Source organism: Micromys minutus, assembly GCF_963924665.1.
Source record: "Micromys minutus genome assembly, chromosome: 9".
NCBI classification, from domain to species: domain Eukaryota; kingdom Metazoa; phylum Chordata; class Mammalia; order Rodentia; family Muridae; genus Micromys; species Micromys minutus.
The window spans coordinates 28,928,408-28,947,735 of NC_137978.1; the positions used below are offsets into that span (position 1 = coordinate 28,928,408).

The following is a 19,328-nucleotide window of genomic DNA, read 5'->3' on the forward strand; positions in this document are numbered from 1 at the left end:
TGAAAATAGAAAATATTTATGAGCAGAAAATAATTAAAATGGCATTATTCAGAACTACAGATGTAACTTTATCTGATAAAGTATGTGCTTCCCATATGTGAGGTCCTGGTTTTGATCCCCAACTGATAGATACAAAACAGTATTTTTTAATCAACAAATAATTAAAATTTTATATAGACTTTTAATGTTTAGAACAAATAGGCTTTTGGAATTTAAAACTTTAAACTTTACAAAAATGTTTAGGATATCTTATATATTTGTTAGGCTTTGACCATTTCTAAACAAATTAATACTCCTTACATTGTCTGCAAAACAATGAAATTCTCTTACTTAGCCACAATATGGTTGTCACTTAAAACAAGATAAATGATAATTCCAAAATTTCAGTTCCTCAGTTAACATAGATACTTTTTCAATTTCATTTTAAAAGTTTCTGTGTGTACCTTTCATAGGTGGCTTTAAATGGTGGTGCTTAAATATGGAGCTTATTGCTAACACAATAACTTTTATTAAACTGTCATGTAGATTTATTCAGACTGATAATCTCTGGAGGAATATAAGCTCTTGTTTATTAACTCCTGGATATTTCTAATGAAACAATTGATTGTTTGCTTTTATTAGTGTCTAGATATTTTAGCAGAGGCATTCACTAATACATGTAATGAAATGTTCTGCTTATTAGAACCATATCAAAATTTACTAAACTCAGGCCTACTAAGTTGTCTTCATCCTTCCCTTTTTACTCAAGCAGGTCACTTTTTCTATGGTCATTCCATCTTTTCCAACTTATATTTAATGCAAAATTTATTTTATTTCTTTAAGCACAAGAAAAAAACACACGATGGATAAATTGTTCAAAATTACTGTGAATTAATACACCTTTTACAGTTATTAAGCAAGTTTTATTTCACCCTTTTTTGGGGTGGCAGACTTGCTTTGAAGTCCAATCTTTCTGTCTCTGCCTCCCAAGTGCTAAGAATTCAGGCATAGTCCCCTATGGCCAACTTATGTACCTCCATGTAGTTGTTGACAGCATAGGCATAGTAACACTGCTCCATATTTCTATGATATTATGTGATTTATAAATCATTTCCTGAACAGTGTTAAACACTAATGAGATAAGGCATTTAGTATTTATATTCTCATCTTAAAGAAGAGAAAATTCAGCAAATTTTTTTTTAAATGTCAATACTTTTCCAGAGATACATCAGTGGTAAGTAATAAAAGCCAAATAAAAGATCATGCATTCCAGCACAGGCAAGTAGGGTGTGTGCTGTGCCACCATGTGTAGACAGCTCTGCCCTACTCCACTGCACAGTCACAAAAGTCCATCTCTGCTTTTCAGATTTTTACATCTCCAAGTCAGGACAAATCTTTTTTTTTTTTTTTTTTTTTTTTAATTTCTCAGTTATTTTAAGAAAACAACTTGCTAATGTTCAGACATTTTAAGGCAAGTATGACTGCTACTGTGGCACTTTGCCTAAATTTCTTTCATCCTAAATATCATGTTTAATTTAAACTTTAGGAGGCACATTAATTTTACCAGGGCAACAGATGAGCTTCAAGCACCAGCTTTCTTCACTTGAATTGAGAAATTGAGTTCCATGAGTAAATAAAAACAAGATTGAAGGTTTAAATCCTCTACTAGGCTTTTTGAACTTATATACTCATTAAATGTTTATTGGAGTGGTGAGATTACAAAGGATTTAGGGAGCTTCATCAACTGGTATATACTTAATCACTAAGTAAAACACTACATTTGATAAAGTGTTTCTCACGATGCCACATTCAATCCATCTTAATGAAAACTGCTTCCAACTGATTTCATTTGGGAGCCCTTGTTGGTGAGAGCATTCACAGTTAGTTCTTTCTGTTTTTTCTTGAGGACTTTACAGTACTGACTAAAGCAGATCCAGTTTGTTATGGATTCTTACATTCCTTTCGATTTCTGATAACACCTTCATCAGCTTTATAACTTTTCCTGCTTTTAACTATGAAGAATGATCATTCAGTTAAGAGTTAAAAATATTTATCACATATCTATTTAGTGTCTAGGTTACAGAGATTTCCTTACTCTGACAAATTAGCCAGTAACACAAGACAATATAAACAGATCCATATTGTATAATGTAACTTAAAAACAACAAGAACAGGTACCTTATCTACATATAGAGAGGTCCTGGGAAGATTTTTAGAATCTCACTAGATTCTGAGATGGGTTCTCACATTGTAACCTAGGTGGGTTCTCAAACATGAGATCATCCTATTTCAGCTGAGACTGCAGACAAGTGCAGACCAGGCTCTGACCAGAATCTTAGATGATTCATTCTCTCTCTCTCCCTCTCTCTCTCTCTCCCTCCCTCCCTCCCTCTCTCTCCCTCTCTCCCTTTCTCCCTCTCTCCCTCTCTCCCTCTCTCCCTCTCCCTCTCCCTCCTGCTGCCTCTGATGAGTTTTCTTATACTATATCACAAACTGTTCCATGAAGAATGGTTCTTAGTAACTGAAAAGTCATCAGCAATAAAACCCCCCTGACAGAGCTTATCTCCATGTGAAGGATCATTTCTTTTCCATGCATCTCCCTCAGAGAGTAGGCTTTGATATCAATAATCTACATGCATTCATTAAATTTGACATCACATCCAAAACTTTATTTTTGTAAATGCTATGCATTATTTAAGGAAACCAGTGCCCAGGTGCCTACTTTTACTTAGTAGCTCTGTTTCCCAAATAACAGCCTACAGCCTCTCTCTAAACTTCATGAATGCAGCAGAATGAAGATGATGGTGGGATTTGCTTTATATGGCAACTTGAAAATTCATTGGGATGCTTTCCATAAGTACCCTGGACCATGTAAAACAACAAAACTAATTTTCTCATTGACTTTATGGGATATCCTGGAAATTAATTTCAGGGCTTCAAGAACCTTGTGAATACCCCAATCCTCAAGTTGAATATTTTCCATTAACAGTGTTTCTTATTTCATTTTTATTATATATTTTTTTAAACTGGGTAATCTTTAGGAGCTACCATTTCTACTGCCCCAGACTGAAAGAAACATAAATGCTATCATTGATTAGATTTTTTAAGAAAAATTAATTTCTACTGCCCCAGACTGAAAGAAACATAAATGCTATCATTGATTAGATTTTTTAAGAAAAATTAATTCTGTACAATTCTGTTGTTACAGTTTTAGTGCAACTAAAGTATAGAGTCTTTCATATCCTATCATTGAGAAAACCAAGGGAATTGACTTTTTTCTGTTTTGAAAAATATGCCTAGTCTGCATATTTTGTTTGATTTTTCTATTTACTGAATTTTTTAATTTTCTATTGAATTTCTTAAAGACAGGGCAGTGTCTTAGTAATTTTATGTGACAGAGAAGATAACATTCTGCACATTAACCTTGCTTATATATTGTAGAAAAATGTTTTTCAACATAGCAAGTACTGTTTGGTATATACAATAATAATAATGTAGAAGCATTTTAATTAGAAATAAAAGTTACTATTGTAATTTTGATTCTGGAAATAAATCCTTTAATATGATTTCTTTTAAAAAGAGATGTTTAAAAACTTATAAACCTATTTCAGGACTAAAAGGATGTTCAGTTGAGAAAGGTCTTGCGGGTAAAGTACCAGGACGAGATTCACATTTCAAGCACTCACATAGAAACCAGGCATCAGAACATGGTAACAGCTAGATCCCTGAATCTCATTAGCCAATGAGCCTTGTTGAGACAGTGAGCTCCAGGTTAAGTGAAAGATTCTGTTATAGAAATGAAGGTGGAAAATGATTAAAGAAGACACCGATATTGACACCACCAATATAGAAGACAGTAGCTCTGTCTTCTCTATACATGTGTGTGTGCATATCCATGAATAAAAATTCTCACAGACCCACACAAAGCACCCAGAAAGCTGATGGGTACCAAGCATGGGGCCATTTACCTTTAATCCCAGCACTCCAAAGGCAAAGACAGAGACAGGTAGGTCTCTGAGCACCAGGCTAGCTGAGCCTACACATGCAAAAGGTGTAGAAGGGAAGAAACAATCAAACTCTAAGTCCAAAGTATAGTCCTAGTATAGCACATCACAGAAACTGAACCTTGGTTGTTTTGTTTTTTTTCCTACCAAGATTCAGGTCATCATTCAGAGTGACTGCTGGAACTCCAGCTAACATGTCTGCTTAAAGGGCCAGAAGTTAGTGAACCACATGTGCTTAACAGGGAAACTTAGTTTTCATTTTTTAGGCATTGATTTATCTTAAAACAATACAAACAAAAATGAGAGATTCTTCACTAATAAAAAATTGAGACATTAAGGACTTACTATTAGACAGACTCTACCATGTATATTAAGTGTATGAGGAAACGTTAGAGTGAGCCCGGCATGTCAGTGCACACCTGTAATCCTAATATTTCTGTTCAGGAAATTGTTCAAGGCCTGCCTGAATCACATAGTTAAACCCTGTCTTACAAAGCCAAATTAAAAGGTTTTGGGGGTAGGAGAGGAAGGCCTTGGGATGCTGCTCAGTGATTGAGCACTTACCTAGCATATATTGGGTCCCAGGCTTAACCCTTTCTGTACTGAAAAAAGTTATTACAATTTACTGTACTTAAAATCAGTTTGTATTTATAATTCATAATATTAACCTTTTAAATTTCTCTGTCAAACAGTGCTTGGTGTGTTGTAGTTTAAAATCTACTGTATATATTTGCATACAAATTATTGTACTTCCTTTGATTTTTTAGCAAGAATGCATTATTAATATATTTTAATGAGAAATTAATTGTTAATTTAGTTCTTCTCTGGTGTGGCTTGCCCATTCCTTTGAATGTGGAAATAACTGAAATGGGTGAATTTTGAGCTCTTCGCTCTGCCTTCCACCCCCGTGGAGAGGCAGGAGACATTTGGTACTGCCTTTCAAAGACTATATGACATACTCACATTATTCTACCTATTTACAGGACATTATTTATTAGAGATAATGTTAACCCTCGTAAAAGATACTCTCAGAATTGGAAAATTCTGCCTACCTTTGTGAGTGTGGGATGTGGTGGCATCAGGGTCAAACAGCCTCATTCATGCTGTATAGATACACTACTTTGGAGCTGTAGCTCAGGTTCTTTTTTGAAGTCTTGGTATTGAACTGGATATTTTCTTTCCTTTACTCTATGCTACCTCCTCAAACCTCCCTTGCTCCCTGAAACATACCTACTAATCGTATGACAATAGTGCTGCTAATAGTCAGACATTTGAGCCTCTAATTTCCCTATTTAAAATACTTTAGTCACTTGTTGGCCTTAAGCCAAGGTAATTCAGGGCCTGAATATTAAGTGTGAGCAATTGAAACTGATGACATTTGTCAGCTTATAACGAAATATTGGCTTTATTTTTCTCCCCACTCCTCACCCCCTCCACCACTGTCTGTCTTTCATATGACTGCTTCCTCTGTGTGAACCTCAAAAGCATCTGTCTTTAGCATTTCAAAATGGGATTTTAACATCTGCTTCAGGGGCTTTGAAGAAAAAGGCAGCATTTTGGTATTTCTTCATCTTTGGTAGCTATTTCCTTTAGGAACTTCCTGGGTTTGGTTTCTGAAATCATCTTTGAGAACTGAACGTGGAAGTGTTTTTCACAATACAACCTGTATGTATCCCTCAGATCTTTATGTGCTTGTGTGCTAGCTTTTTGGCTTTTTGTGTCATAATATCAGGTAACTTGGGCTGGCCTTAACTTCTGCTCTTCCACCTACCAACTCCCAAGTGTTGAGTATAGTTCTTCACCATGCCTCGCTGATGATCAGAGTGGGAAGGGGGATATTTTGGAGGAGCTCAAGTAAGGAAAGAGAAGGGAGAAAGTGATATAGTTAAAATACGCAAATAATAAAAAGTTAAAATGTGAGCTCTAGGGGGGCTTTGGGAGGCGTGTTCAGATTGTATTGGTGTCCTTAGTGCCAGACCAAGACAGAGCGCGCAATAAATTTCCAATATATATCCAGACAAAACAGTCCAACCTAGCTACGGGTTCTTACAGACTGGTATTTATTTGGCACTGAGAGCTGCCAAACTTTCTTCTTGATTTTTTTTTTTTTTCTCAGTTGTACTCATAGCCATTGATTTGTTAGTTTAAGTCCTGTGATGGTTAGTATTGTAAACTTGGCATGGTCTAGAATCACCCAAGGTACAAATCTCTGGGAATACCTTTGAGGGAGGAAAGAACCACTTCATCTGTGGGTGGCTCTATGTCATGGGCTAATGTCTGGGACTGAAGAAAATGGAGAAAATGAGCTGAATGTGAATATTCATCAGTTTCCAGATGGTGAACGAGAGTTTCTTGCTGCTATGTCTTGCCACAATGGTGAGCAGACTATAAGCTCATATAAACCCTGTGTCCCTTGCACTGCTGCTTCTTAAGTTATTTGGTCAGAGCAACAACACAAGTGACTAATTAACCCTAACCCTTATTATTGCCAGTTGGATTTTGGTACTCTAGAGATACAGCACCCAAAAGAGAATAAATAATTTTTCTAAGATCTATATAGTCAGTAAGTAACAAAGCTGAACTTTGACTCCTGGCTGCCTTTCCTCTTAATGTGCACTTAACAATGTGTACTAGATGAGACCTGTGAGTATCCACGTACAAAATACCTCTGTGACTTGGGATAGTGGCACACACTCTTAATTCAAATTCTCTGGGCAGGAGAATCAGGACTTGAAGATCATCCTCCACTGTGTAGCAAGTTCAAGCCCAGCCTGGTCTATATAAAACTGTCTCAGAATATCAGAAAGTGGGGCTGAGAAGAGGGCCCAGTGGGTACTTGTATACAGGCTTTATTCATGGATAAATTGGACCCTTGTATCCAACAAGGTGGAAGGAAAGAACTGACTTTTGAGAGTTGTCCTCTGTCCTGTACATAAAGGCTGTGGAACCTACGCACCTGGTAAACTCTTGCACAAGGCGATGAGAAAAATGAAGCAGTTACAAAGTGAAGAGCTAAAATAAGGCAGCTCTAAAAGAATATTTTGTAGACAATTGGAAATTTGCATGTGTGTTCTAATTGAGATATTAATATATCCGTATTAAATTAATTGGCGTAATGAAGCTATAAACAGATATTTTATTCTATCAGGTATTTGTTTCAATAAATTACTCATCAACTTAGAACAGGCCACAAGAGTAATAATAATAATTCAGCTGTGGGAAGGAGACAAAGTCAGCTAGCATGCCCCATAAAGAAAATTATTTTGCACTCAGTTTGCTTATACTGGAAAAAAAATCAGTATTTCTCCAAATCACTTGTCATGTCAACATTAAAATCACTTAAAGAAGACAGATTGTGTATGTCATGTGCTCAAGAAAGCATTTTAAGTAATCCTTTAACATATTCTCCTCCCTCCCCTCACCCCTTTCTCCCTCTCCTGTTCCCCCTCTCTCTCCCTGCCTCTCTTTCCTTCTTCCTTCCTTCCTTCCTCCCTCCCTCCCTTTCTTTCATTCCTCAAATAATACAAATTCACCTTGCATTTGAAATGTGGTTAAGGATTATCTTGACTTGTGACTCCTGATTCAGTTGCCTCTGTTCCTAAGTGCTTGGAATATAGACAACCATACTTGGTTTATGCAGTGGTCAGGATTGAACTCAGAGCAGCAGACATGGGAAGCAGTCAGTCTACCAGCTGAACCATATCACTAACTTTTTTCTTTCCATTCTAATGTTTTACAGTTCTTTGATACTCTGTGTTAAAAATTGGTAGTCCCTGTAGCCCAAAGTCAAGTCACAATAGTTACCATCAGTTGGGCCATTCTGAGCATCAGCCTAATACATTAGTTTCTAGATTTGATGGTCTTAATACACTGGAGGCACAATTACCATTTCAGTCTCTGTTGCCAGAAAGGAAAAATTTAGAGAGCTGCTTAAACTATGAACTATTTTCATAGCTTTTTTTTTTTTTTTTTTTTTTTTTTTTTTAAGGAATTGGTTTCCAGTGTTGCATGAATAATTCTGGAATCTTTATCTTATATTACTTTTATATGTCATAGCCATTATAGGCTCAGTACAATAAACAGTCATTTAATGTACTTTAAAATCTTCACCGTTTGTTTTGCCTCACTGTCAGAAGGGTGGTAGGTGACAGAACTGGGATTAGACCAGGATTCTCTTCTTTCTCAATTCTGTAAGGCAAGAGAATTTGGTGGTATGCTTTTTATGTTCTCAATGCCTAACAAATGGCAATCAATAAATGTTATTAGACTGAATTATGAATGAACTGAAGAATAAAAAAACAAGTTACAGTAATGGAAGAACAAAACTTTTTCTTGGGCTTTTTCTGTATACCAGATGCCCTTTTTGTATATACAGTTTTTTTTTTTCTTCCAGTTTCTGCCCTCCTAAATTGGTAGATTTGCCAAACTCAGTTCTTTCAGAAGTCTGAGCCTGAAGTTTATCTTTGCCTATAGTTTAATCTGACTTTTATGTCCCAGATTGAGAGTATGTTTTGCTTATTTACTGTCATAGTAGCAGAGTGGGGAAAACGCTCACACAGTTTGCCATATAAGAAAAACAAGAGTAAGAATATTCAGCTTCCTGTTTGAAAGCTGCTCTGGGAGAGTCTTGGCCTGAAGATTCTGTTTGGATACTCTTTTTCATCTTTCTCACATTCTACTCAGGACTTAAAGTGAGAAGTTTTAAGTATGTTTTCCTGGCATCTGGTGTTTAACAGTGTCAGGGGTTTGTGTCCCTGGAAGGAAAACTGTTTCTCCAGAGTCTTTTCTCTCCCAGCTTCCAGTGAAAAGAGGACCGCAGCGAGCCAGTGGCTTTCCACAAAGCATTGCCTCCACAAAGGCAAGATTAAGGGTTTACAGAGAGGTCAATGTGGGTTTTTCTCTAACTAAACACTTTCCTAAAGTTTCCTTGTGGAAAAATAATGAAGTCATCTCAGAGTTTTTAAAGAATTTTTATTTCTTTTTCACCGTCTGCATTCGCTTGTCTTCTCAGCATGGATGTTTAATCTTCCTAGGCTTTGTGAATTGGCCCAAATGAATAAGTGGTGAGCTGTCTCTCTAGGAGCTAGAGGCTTATTCTAAGGGCCTAATCACTGAGTAAACACATCTTTGCCCTCCCTCTTACAAACTCGATATAATAGTCGAGATTCTAGCACAGTAACCTGGATATTGCAGGGACCCATGCTTTGAAATGCAGAATGCCTGATCCTCCAAAACAGACAGTGCCTGGTCTCAGCCTTCTTCTTTCTTCTTTTTAAAATTAAATATTGCCAAAGAGATGCTTTTTTATTGCTTGATATTGTGCATTAGCGCCCTGGATTTCTAAGTTTAGTTTCAGTCAACACCATCAGCTGCACTTATAGGGAACTCTGCGTGTTGGGTGTCTTAGTAACCTCTTGGGCACATATGTGTTTGGTTTGGGAGAGCATTTAAATTAAATCAGTGAGATAGCAATGCAAATCACTAATCTCTTTCCCAAAGTCTCAATGTTCCTTTGCAGTGTTCTTGGGAGAAATGAGCATTTTAACGATTTAGCTATTGCTATTGTTTGATTAAAAATCTGCTGATTTAAAAGCGAACAGCCCCTCTTGTTCCCACTCTCATTAAATGTAGTTGCTGAGATACGATCTAGATGAATTGGAGGTTTACATCCCTCTGTCTACTCAGCTAGAAAGCTAAAAAGAGGAGCCCTGAATTTGTTAGTGCAGCCAGGTTCACTTTTCTTTCTGAAGCCAGAGATTCTTGATTCACTTAATAAAAAACAGATTTAGCACTCATCTCTGACATTTGGTATCTTTTTTGCCGGGGCTGTGGTTAAGATCAGTATTGGAGTATATTTCCTGTAACAGGCTAGGACCTATGCTAGCTAAAAGATGCAAAGAAGACTGAGACCCAGTCCTGGCCCTTGAGAGACTTTGTCTAGAGGGGAAACTTGTAAACAATTATAGTATTAATGGGGAGAGCTAGAAGCCAGCCAGAAAAGGAAGCTCTTAACTCTGACTGAGGGAATTAAGGGGAGTTCATAGAAGCATTTGCCTTGAGCCTTTAAGGATGAGTGGAATTTGCCAGATAAGTATCTCCAACAATGTGTTTGATTACAGACTTCCTAGAAGACCTGTTACTGTTATCTGTAGTCTTTAACAAGGGTAAAGAATTCCTTAGTCCATTCTGTTCATCATTTTATTGCCTATGTGTCCTGCTGAGTCTGACACAATGGGAATTTCAACAAATGCTTATTGGATGGAAAAATAAACGAATTAACACCTAGAATCACGGTGGGATCTGCTGAGCTATTTATAGCCAGGCATGCTATCCTTATTCCAGTTGCATGCTGTCTCTGAGGCCCTGCTCACTATGTCATGTGAATTCTGCTATCTCTGTTCTACTCGAGTAGTCCACATGCCTCTTGATTACAGTGTGTCTAATCTCTGTGTGACTACTCTAGTAACAGACAGAGTACTCGACCTGGATTTAGACAATTTTTAGCTGAGTTTCTTATTGACTCAATGGAAGATAGGACAAGTCATTTCTAAACTTGAGTTTCCTCGTATGCTAATGAGGTAATGAGATTTATGTAAATAATTTCAAAAGTAAAGTGAGTATGTCCTGTTTATAATAGATGATTTTACAAAATATCCTGCCTATCTTATTCTCATCTAATACAAGATTGTGCTTTGAAGAAAGAATTTTCATGATCACTTTTATATTTTTTAATTTCATTTCTTAATCAGTGTCGTTCTAAGCATCAGACTCTATTAGCCTTTCATCAGTCTGACCCTTGGGTTTAGACACTTACTTTTGTTGAGAGTCCCACACAGTATGTTTTCATTTACTATGATTACACCATTATTTAATATGAAAAGAAAGATTCCACCACTTCTTTGGTAGGATTTCACAAAGAAGTCTGACTTCGTATGAATGTCTTTCTTATATGTATTCCCTGCCATAATGTTTATCTTTCTTTTTTCTGAGAACTGTGACTGTTCTTAGACTCAGCACTAAAAAGTGAGTGAACAGATATTTCTGTCCTTTCATTGCTGACACTGTAACACTAAGGCACTACAGAATATCTTGTTTAATTTTACTTTTTAGATTATTTCATAGACTGTCCAACTCTGACAGAAGACACTTAAGAGAACAGGGGTCATTTCTTATGGACTAAATGTTTTTCTGTCTTTTTTTCCCAAGTGGCAATTAATGGTACACACTCTTTAATAGAGGCACATGTTAAGAAATTTCAAATTATCTGTTGAATTAAAATTTTAAAAGTTTATTTTAGACTTTCAGGGATTTTTAAATAAATAATTTGAGTTCATACAGTGTGCATTAAATATGAGGAATGTTAAAATATTTTGTTTAAATAAAGAGCAGTTCTGTGGCAGTTCTGCTCAAATTAGGCTTACACATGTTGATAGAAATCTAACATTGTGGTCTCTAAAACCACATTCAAGCATCCTAACCTTTAGAGTGTAAGGACAGAAAATGTTTATCAGCTGGGAACTCTGAAGAAGTGCTTTGAGTGAGTAACATTTAAATTGTCTTTGCTGTTCCTACACACTGATTAAGCGTCCCTTGGATTTTAGAAGTCTTATTTTAGTGGATATTTTAATTGATTGGTTTTTTTCTCTTCTTTTCAGAGAAAGCTTCTTGCTATCTACCTCCACCATGATGAAAGTGTACTAACCAATGTGTTCTGCTCACAAATGCTTTGTGCTGAATCTATTGTTTCTTATCTGAGTCAAAATTTTATAACCTGGGCTTGGGATCTGACAAAGGACGCCAACAGAGCAAGGTAATGCTGTTATTCACAAATTGTAAGTTGGTTTTCTATTAAAAAAAAAGAAGAAGAAGAGTCCTCAGTGCACTTGACTTCTCCCTGTCACCATTATGAATGTTTCCAGCCTCAGCATTACACTTTAGTAGATAAAATCTGTTATATAGCTAACACAGACACTTATTACAAATATTAAAATATATTTTATAACACCCTTCATAAGCAAAAAAAATAGCATAAAAAGTAGCTTTGTCTTTTAATCTATACTAAGGCAGAGTACATTTCTAATAAGTTGTTGATTATTTAAAGAATAATTTTTTAATTATGTTCATAAAAAAGCAAAGCAAATCTAATGGTATTTCTAGTAATAAGTTGTTTTTTGTTTTTTTGTTTTTTAAATAACATCAGTGAAGAAGGCAGAACATCCTGGACTATTCCAGTAGAGTTGGTAATAGCTTTACTCTAGCATATGCTAATTGATCTAATCGCTTTATTGCACACATTCTTTTGCACACAGCCAGCAGGGCATCCATATTCTCCATAGGAGGAAAAAAAGAGCCTTTTCTAGTTGTCAGCATAAAACTTAGTTTGCTCATCGTAATATCTGTGGGAAGTAATTCTTCATAATTTGTCTCTCAGAGAATTTTTTTCAGAAATACTTTTTTAACATGTTTAATTACACTGTGGTCATAACATTCCTCATGCTACTTTTGGTGTGTTAACAGCCATAATCACAGACTTATAAACAGGGAGGAAGATTAAATTAATTCACTTCAAAGCAACCCTATTATAGTTCCTTAACAAGCAATTATAGAACAATTAGAAAACATTTGATTTGTCTTTTTATTATTTTATGGCTAGCTGCAGTTTGGGTCATTATTCAGACTTAATTTTATAAAATCTGAATCTCCCCTTAACTATGAGGCAAAAGAATGGTGGAGCAATTTCTTCATCTAATACTTCATTTCTTTAAGCAAATGGTTAGGAAATTTTTTAGGATGACTTGATTCTGCCTTGGAAATGTTCCCTGTTATACATAAAGAACCTTTAGCACCTGTATTTGTTTAAATTAAATCAGGTTATTATTCACACTCAGTTAAAGGTGATGAAAAGCAGTGCCAAAAACAGATAGAAATGCAGCATCGAAGGTCTTTCTTTCATGAGGCAAAATATGTAGACAGAGGACTTGGCTAAATCTTTTGCCATTCATGGCAGTCAGGACTCCTTTTCTTTTATCCACAGCTCCGTGGAGAAGGAAACACTATTTCTGAACCATCTGTAGTGGCTAAGTTCAGCTGGCTACCTGCTGTCATTTTGTTCTATCCTCCATTTAATTCCTTAGTTCCTTTTATTTTACAATGACAAAAAATAGCAGTGTAGGTTCTTTTGAAAAACAGTGTTTGAGGGTTTTTTTTTTTTTTTTTTTTTTTTTTTATGACTAGCAATCAACAGCCATGTAATTGCTTTGTTATGTTTTACTAAAGAAGTCTGTTAAGTAGCACAACTTTGATACACTAGTAATAAGAGTTTGCAGGTTACAGAGACACCTGTGGTGACCAAAGCGACAGAAGCTGCTTATTAGAAAGAGCCAGTACAGCTGTGTCCTATTAACTCCTTATGACACTAAAGGGAAAAAACAGATTCTGTTTAACTATTTCACAATGAATTGCAGGACTGTGAAGTATGATAGGCACTTTCAATCTACATTTTAAGAAAAGTGGTGTCTGTTCTTGTCGTGAAAGTAAGAAATGATACTAAAGACTAAATATAGAAACATCTGGAAATTCAGTTTAATATCTTTGTTAGAAACTACAAATGTGGCATTGCAATGAAAGGAAATGGAACTATTTGTGGAATTTAAGATAATTATTGTGTTATGTTTCTCTATATGAAAGTAGCAGATAGAATGCTATAACTACTTTTATTGAAGAGTCCTATCATTATTATTAAGGCAAATTGGAAAATGCGTATTTTATAAATACAAGATAAAAGTTCATTAAAAATAGCCTATCCCCCAAATGGCAAAAGTGGATTTCCTTTCATCTGTAAGATAATTAGGTTGATTTATTGCCACAGATTTCTTACTACCTATTGTTTGTTATCTATTATTATAGATTCATTTAAGGAAAATTGTTTAATTGTATTTCCTGTTGTATGATCCTTCTTAGATATTTTATATCACATTTATCAAAAGATATGAATCAGGAAAAACGATTGCATCATTCATTTCTTCTCACTTTCACTTTTCAATTGTCATTCTTAACCTGCATTCTCAATTCAGTAAAATATTGTTTGTACTAATATTGATGGGTCAGTGTGCTCTATCTGTAAAGGGGTTAGAGCATCAGTTCTATATTACTAGAGAACTGAATTAGGAAATTTATACATGCAGAGATAGAGGTTTCCCATGTCAGGAGATTCATGGCATGTTTCCTTCTATGATTTATATCTGCCTGCCTACCTGTCCATCTTTCTTCCTGCCTTCCTATCTTCCTGGTTTTTGCCTCCTACCTTTGGTAGCCCAAGCTGACCCCAAACTCAATTTTGTGGTGCTGGGGGTTGAAACCAGAGCTTCAAACACACTTAGGAAGTATGCTACCAACTTAAGTATGGCCAGCCTTAAACTGTGATTTCTTTATAATATAGAATATTTGAAAATAAAATTCATGGTAGTTTTTTTGGTCTCATATCAGGCTGTCTCTGTTAAGCAGTCATATAAATGTAAAGAATCTTATGTCTGAACTATTTAGATGGTTCCTTGATAGCTTTATGGAACTACATCCAATGTTACATACACCTCTGCATATTAATGTCTAAGATGAGAATGAACATGCTGATCAAAAACTGTTCTTACTTAAGAAATATTAAAATTTAACCCTTAGAAATGTCAGTCCTCCTGAAGGGGTTTGCAACCCATAGGAAGAACAACAATCAACCAACCAGACTCCCCCAGAGCTCCCAGGGACTAAACCATCAACCAAAGGGAAGGGACCAGTGGCTCCAGCTGCATAAATAGCAGAAGAATGCCTTATCAGGAATCAGTGGGAGAGGGAGGCCCTTGGTCCTATGGAGGCTAGGTGTAGAGGGATGCTAGGACAGTGTGGAGGAAGTGGGTGGTGGGTGGGGGAGCACCCTCATAAAAGCAGGGAGTAGGTGGGATTGGTAGAGGGTTTGTGAAGGGGAAACCAGGAAGGGGGACAACATTTAAAAAATAAAACACCAATAAAAATTAAAAATAAAAATAAAAAAAATAAATGTCAGTCCTCAAGTCACAATTTACTAAGAACATTATATGTATATAAATGATGAGTAAATGATATCGAGCCAAGTAAATGCTTTGGTTTTTACAGATATGAGTGAGGGTTATTCTAATATAAAATCCTTTTTTATTTTGTAAATACTATTTTCTTGTTTTGAGACAAAATCTCATCATGTAGCTAAAACTGGCTGCCAGCTCTATCCTCTGCCTCTTGGGTGCTGGATTTATAAGTTCACACCACAATGCTTGCTGAAGAATGGATTATTAAACATTTCATAAGTTGTTTTGTGTTAATTTGAATTTTAACATTTAAAGTGATGCATATAACTATCTCTGTAGAACACTCTATGTCAATATAAAATGAATTACAGTAAAATTTGTATTGAATATTGAACATCCCAAATCTAAATTGAGATGCGAAACTGTAGTAGCATTGAGTAGCATCTTTCTTCTTACTGAATGCGATCTCCTAGAAAAGCTTGTTTTTATTAAGCATAGTACTTAGCAAATAAATAAATGTATCTATTTATTCCAAAGAAAACTTTGCTTAAAATTTCAAGGTTTCCTATTTAAATGTGCTCTTAGTTGGAAGTCTCTAGTCTTCTTGGCTATAGTCTAGTTGGATTTTTAGAGCCATTCATTTTACAGAAATAAAGAGAAGGTCCTTGGTAGTCTTCAGAGGTGCTAAAAGGTGTACTTTCCTGACTATCCATCAGACTAGAATTCCTGATAGAAATGTAAGATATATGTGTAAGTAAAAGAATTAAAGAAGTCCAGGTGTGACTAATCAAGGAAATTCTATAAATCAGTTCCAGACAAATCTAACACTTTTTTTTACTAAGTTTATTACATGTGCTTCAACATTTTGCCTACATATGTCTGCACTAATAGTATGCCTAGTGATCATGGAAATGAGAAGAGACTGTTGGATCCCCTAGAAAGGATGGTTGTGAACCACCACCATTTGGGTGCTGGGAATCAAACTGGGGTCTCTGTAAGAGCAACACTTGATATTAACCACTGAACTATAGCCTCGTTCCTTTTATTTAAAAAAAAAAAAAAAAACAGCTATCTTGAGAAAAACATATCTATTCCTCAGTGTTTATTCACTGAGTAAATATTTTCTTAGTGTTTAATATGAGCCGGAATTGATGCTGAGAAGCTGAAAGATGAAATGCTAAACAGCTTACAATTCTAGTCCTCAAAAATAAGGTGAGCAAGGTAGACAAAGTAACTTGTAAAGTGTGTCCAAAGTGCTCAGAAGTAAATTTCATTGTTAAATCCTGTACCTCAGAAGGTCTCAGAACACTTGAAGGAAATAATACATAGAAAGATAAAATGCCACATATTACTCATTCTATTCAAAGATGTTCATATTATTAGCATTTCTAGCTTATTGGGTTGTAGATGTAGAAAAGTGTACTGCAATTTAAAGCATCATAACTGAATGTTTGGAAGGGATTCAGTGGCTAAGATAATTGTAGACAGAGGAGCTGATAAACATGTATGGTCTGAATTAGGCTGAGAAGTTACTTCACCCATCTAGTAACAATAGACAGATCCAAAGAAGATTTTAGTAGTGATTTAATTCACTGTTGGCATGTTCTTTGTCCATAGAGCAGAGATCCGTTGTCTCTTTGGATGTGTAACAACAGAAAAATATCATGGAGTCAGCTAATACAATTAAATTTGTTTATTACAGTGCATTCTTAGTGAGTTAATGCTTAGCTGTGAAAGAGTGATTACTTAAAATTTAAGAATAGATATGGACCTCAAGAAGTCTTGGAGCTCTCTACCCATTCTAGTTGTTCCATTCTGGGTTATTGCACTTTCTCTATGTTCCCATAATATCTACACTAGCTAATATTAAGAGTATTTATTTTGTTGTATAGTGTTTCCCTGCTAGGTTGTCATCCCCCTGAGGTGCTGTGTCTGTAATCTTATTACTTTGCACAATGCCTTTTTAAGAAGTAAGTTTTACATTGGTAATAAGTAAATATTCTCTTGTAGGCTTGTTAAAAACAGTCATGGTAAAAGTATACCATCTTGAGTAATGGTAAGACAATTAGACTTGATGTTGTGTCTAATTGTATCCTCTTCCCCTGAAGCCACTAATAGAAATAATAAAGCTAAAGCCTTCCTTTCCCTTACAAAACAAATGAACAATAATAACAATAAAATATGCCCTAACTTAACAGCTCTCTTCTGGCCCCAGAGCCATGCCCTATGCTCATGTGTCCCTGGGCCACCTGGCAAAAGGCTTGACTCGCAACCTAGTGTTCCAGAATTTATTTTCTCAGCTCTTAACATATCTCTGGTATCCCAGAAGCAATTGACATTCAAATTAGACCATTCTGAGATTTCATTGAACCACCTGCAGTGGTGGTTGCATTAATAAAAGTAAATATCTAAAGGAAGAGAGTATTGGACTAGCTATATGTTGAGTTATATGCTGGGGCTACAAGTACCTGTCATCCTAACAGTGGAAGTTTGCAGAAACTTGAAATAACAAACCAAAGGACAGAAGTTTAAAAGCTGATATCCATGTCTGTGAACACATGTCTGTGTATTAACAGCGTGTATCATTTGAGCACTGTCAAAATTTCCATAAATAAGACGGTGTAAAGCACTAGCACAGGAAATATTAGTTTTTCTTGCTTCTGTAAAATTTATTTGGACACCTGTTTGGTGCATGAGATGGGTGCTGTGAAAGAACTCCACTTTGAGTGTGCTCTTGACTGAAGGAACAGTACATCATAGCTGTGTCAGAGGTAGAGCACAATATTGACGAGGAGTTTGTGGAGGTTAATAGGTATCTCTTATTCTCATTTGGAGCACCTAAAAGGCAATGCTGGTGTGTAATACCTAGTTGTAGCAAACCTAAAGCTACACACTGTTGACTAGAATAGTGCCAACTCCATACTCTGGGACTTACAATTAGTTTTTAAATTATTTGCTTATTTGAGTTCTTGTGTAAAATATTTTGTACAAAAGAATAAATAGGGCATTGTACATTATTTCTAAAGAGGGCTGAAAGTAACTACTTCAATTACAAGGTTCTGATAGGGCCTAGGTTACACAGATTGCATATAACACGTACAGCATTACATTAAATTTTGTATGCACAGTTAATACAAGTGTTCACAGACGTAATTCTATTGCCTGTGGATATCAGCCTTTGAACTACTATTCCTGGGTTTATTATTTCAAGTTTCTGCAAACTTCTGCTGTTACGATGACAGGTACTTGTTAGCCTTAATACTCAAGCGATAGTTTTCCACATTACTTAATCTTTGGCAAGAGTTAATTGACTTAAAGCACTTATCATCAGTAGGTTGTCTTCATCAGTATTTTCCATCTCAGTAATTAGTCATATTCACAGTGGCTTACCCTTAATTCCAAACTCCTCAGTGGTTCATGCCTGGCTGAAGCCTAACTGATGATGTTACTCTAACTCTGTACTTCATTTAATCCAGCAGACATAGCCCAGGTGCAGGGACTGAAAGACATGAGGAGTGTTAATTTCCAGCTGGTAACCTAGGAGCAAATAAGGATACTGAGAGCTATCTGCTAAAACAGTGAATGTGTTGTGGTCTGAGTACTAAGACTTTCAGAGAGGCGTCATGCTGGACTTCCATATAATTTTCCCAAAACAGCTATATTTCCTTTGTACAACATTTTTCTTCCAGTACTTTTAAAGGAAGTGTATTGCCATCCTAAACATCCCAGGTCAAAGGCTTAATTAATGCTTTAAAATAAAGGTTCCAAAACACCAGGAGAGTTTGTCATTTTCTCCCTGGTTTGTTTTGTGAAGAGGGAGGAGAGAAGGTGAGGAGGAACCCCTCCTGTTCCATGATTACATCCTGCCCACTCATTTTCTCCTTTTCTCCTCTGCTTTTGATTTTTAGTGGCGGTCTTAACGGAATGTCAAGATCAATTTGCAGCATGGTTTAACTCAAGGTTTGCAGTTCTGCCAGCAGCAATTGTCCCTGCAAACAATGCCGTGTGTTCTTGTAACTTCAGAAGCTTTTTAGAAGGATCATGGCAAGGGCAGCATCTAATGACTTTATTAGTGTAGGGTTTCAAAATGGGCTCCGTAATTGTTCATATCTCTTTGTCAGCAAGTCATAATTACTGCTCAGCATTATACAGGAGTGCACTTGTGAGTAGTTTCCTAATAGTACTGAAAGGAAGGGGAAGGGGCAGTGGGTGAAAGGTGATGGCCTCCTACTATTAAGAGTAAGCCAGTCTCTATGCAGATGATGGTTAAACCATCTGTAATTCAGTCTTTACT

General features: G+C 36.0%; 1 protein-coding gene across 1 annotated transcript in view; it reads left to right on the top strand.

Moving 5' to 3' along the window:
• Positions 1-19,328, top strand: part of FAF1 (Fas associated factor 1) — a 265,810-nt gene that overhangs the window by 163,504 nt on the left and 82,978 nt on the right. The window contains exon 13 of the mRNA XM_080921695.1: positions 11,639-11,793. Coding sequence (XP_080777821.1) covers positions 11,639-11,793 — 155 coding nt within the window. The remainder of the gene's footprint in view (positions 1-11,638; positions 11,794-19,328) is intronic.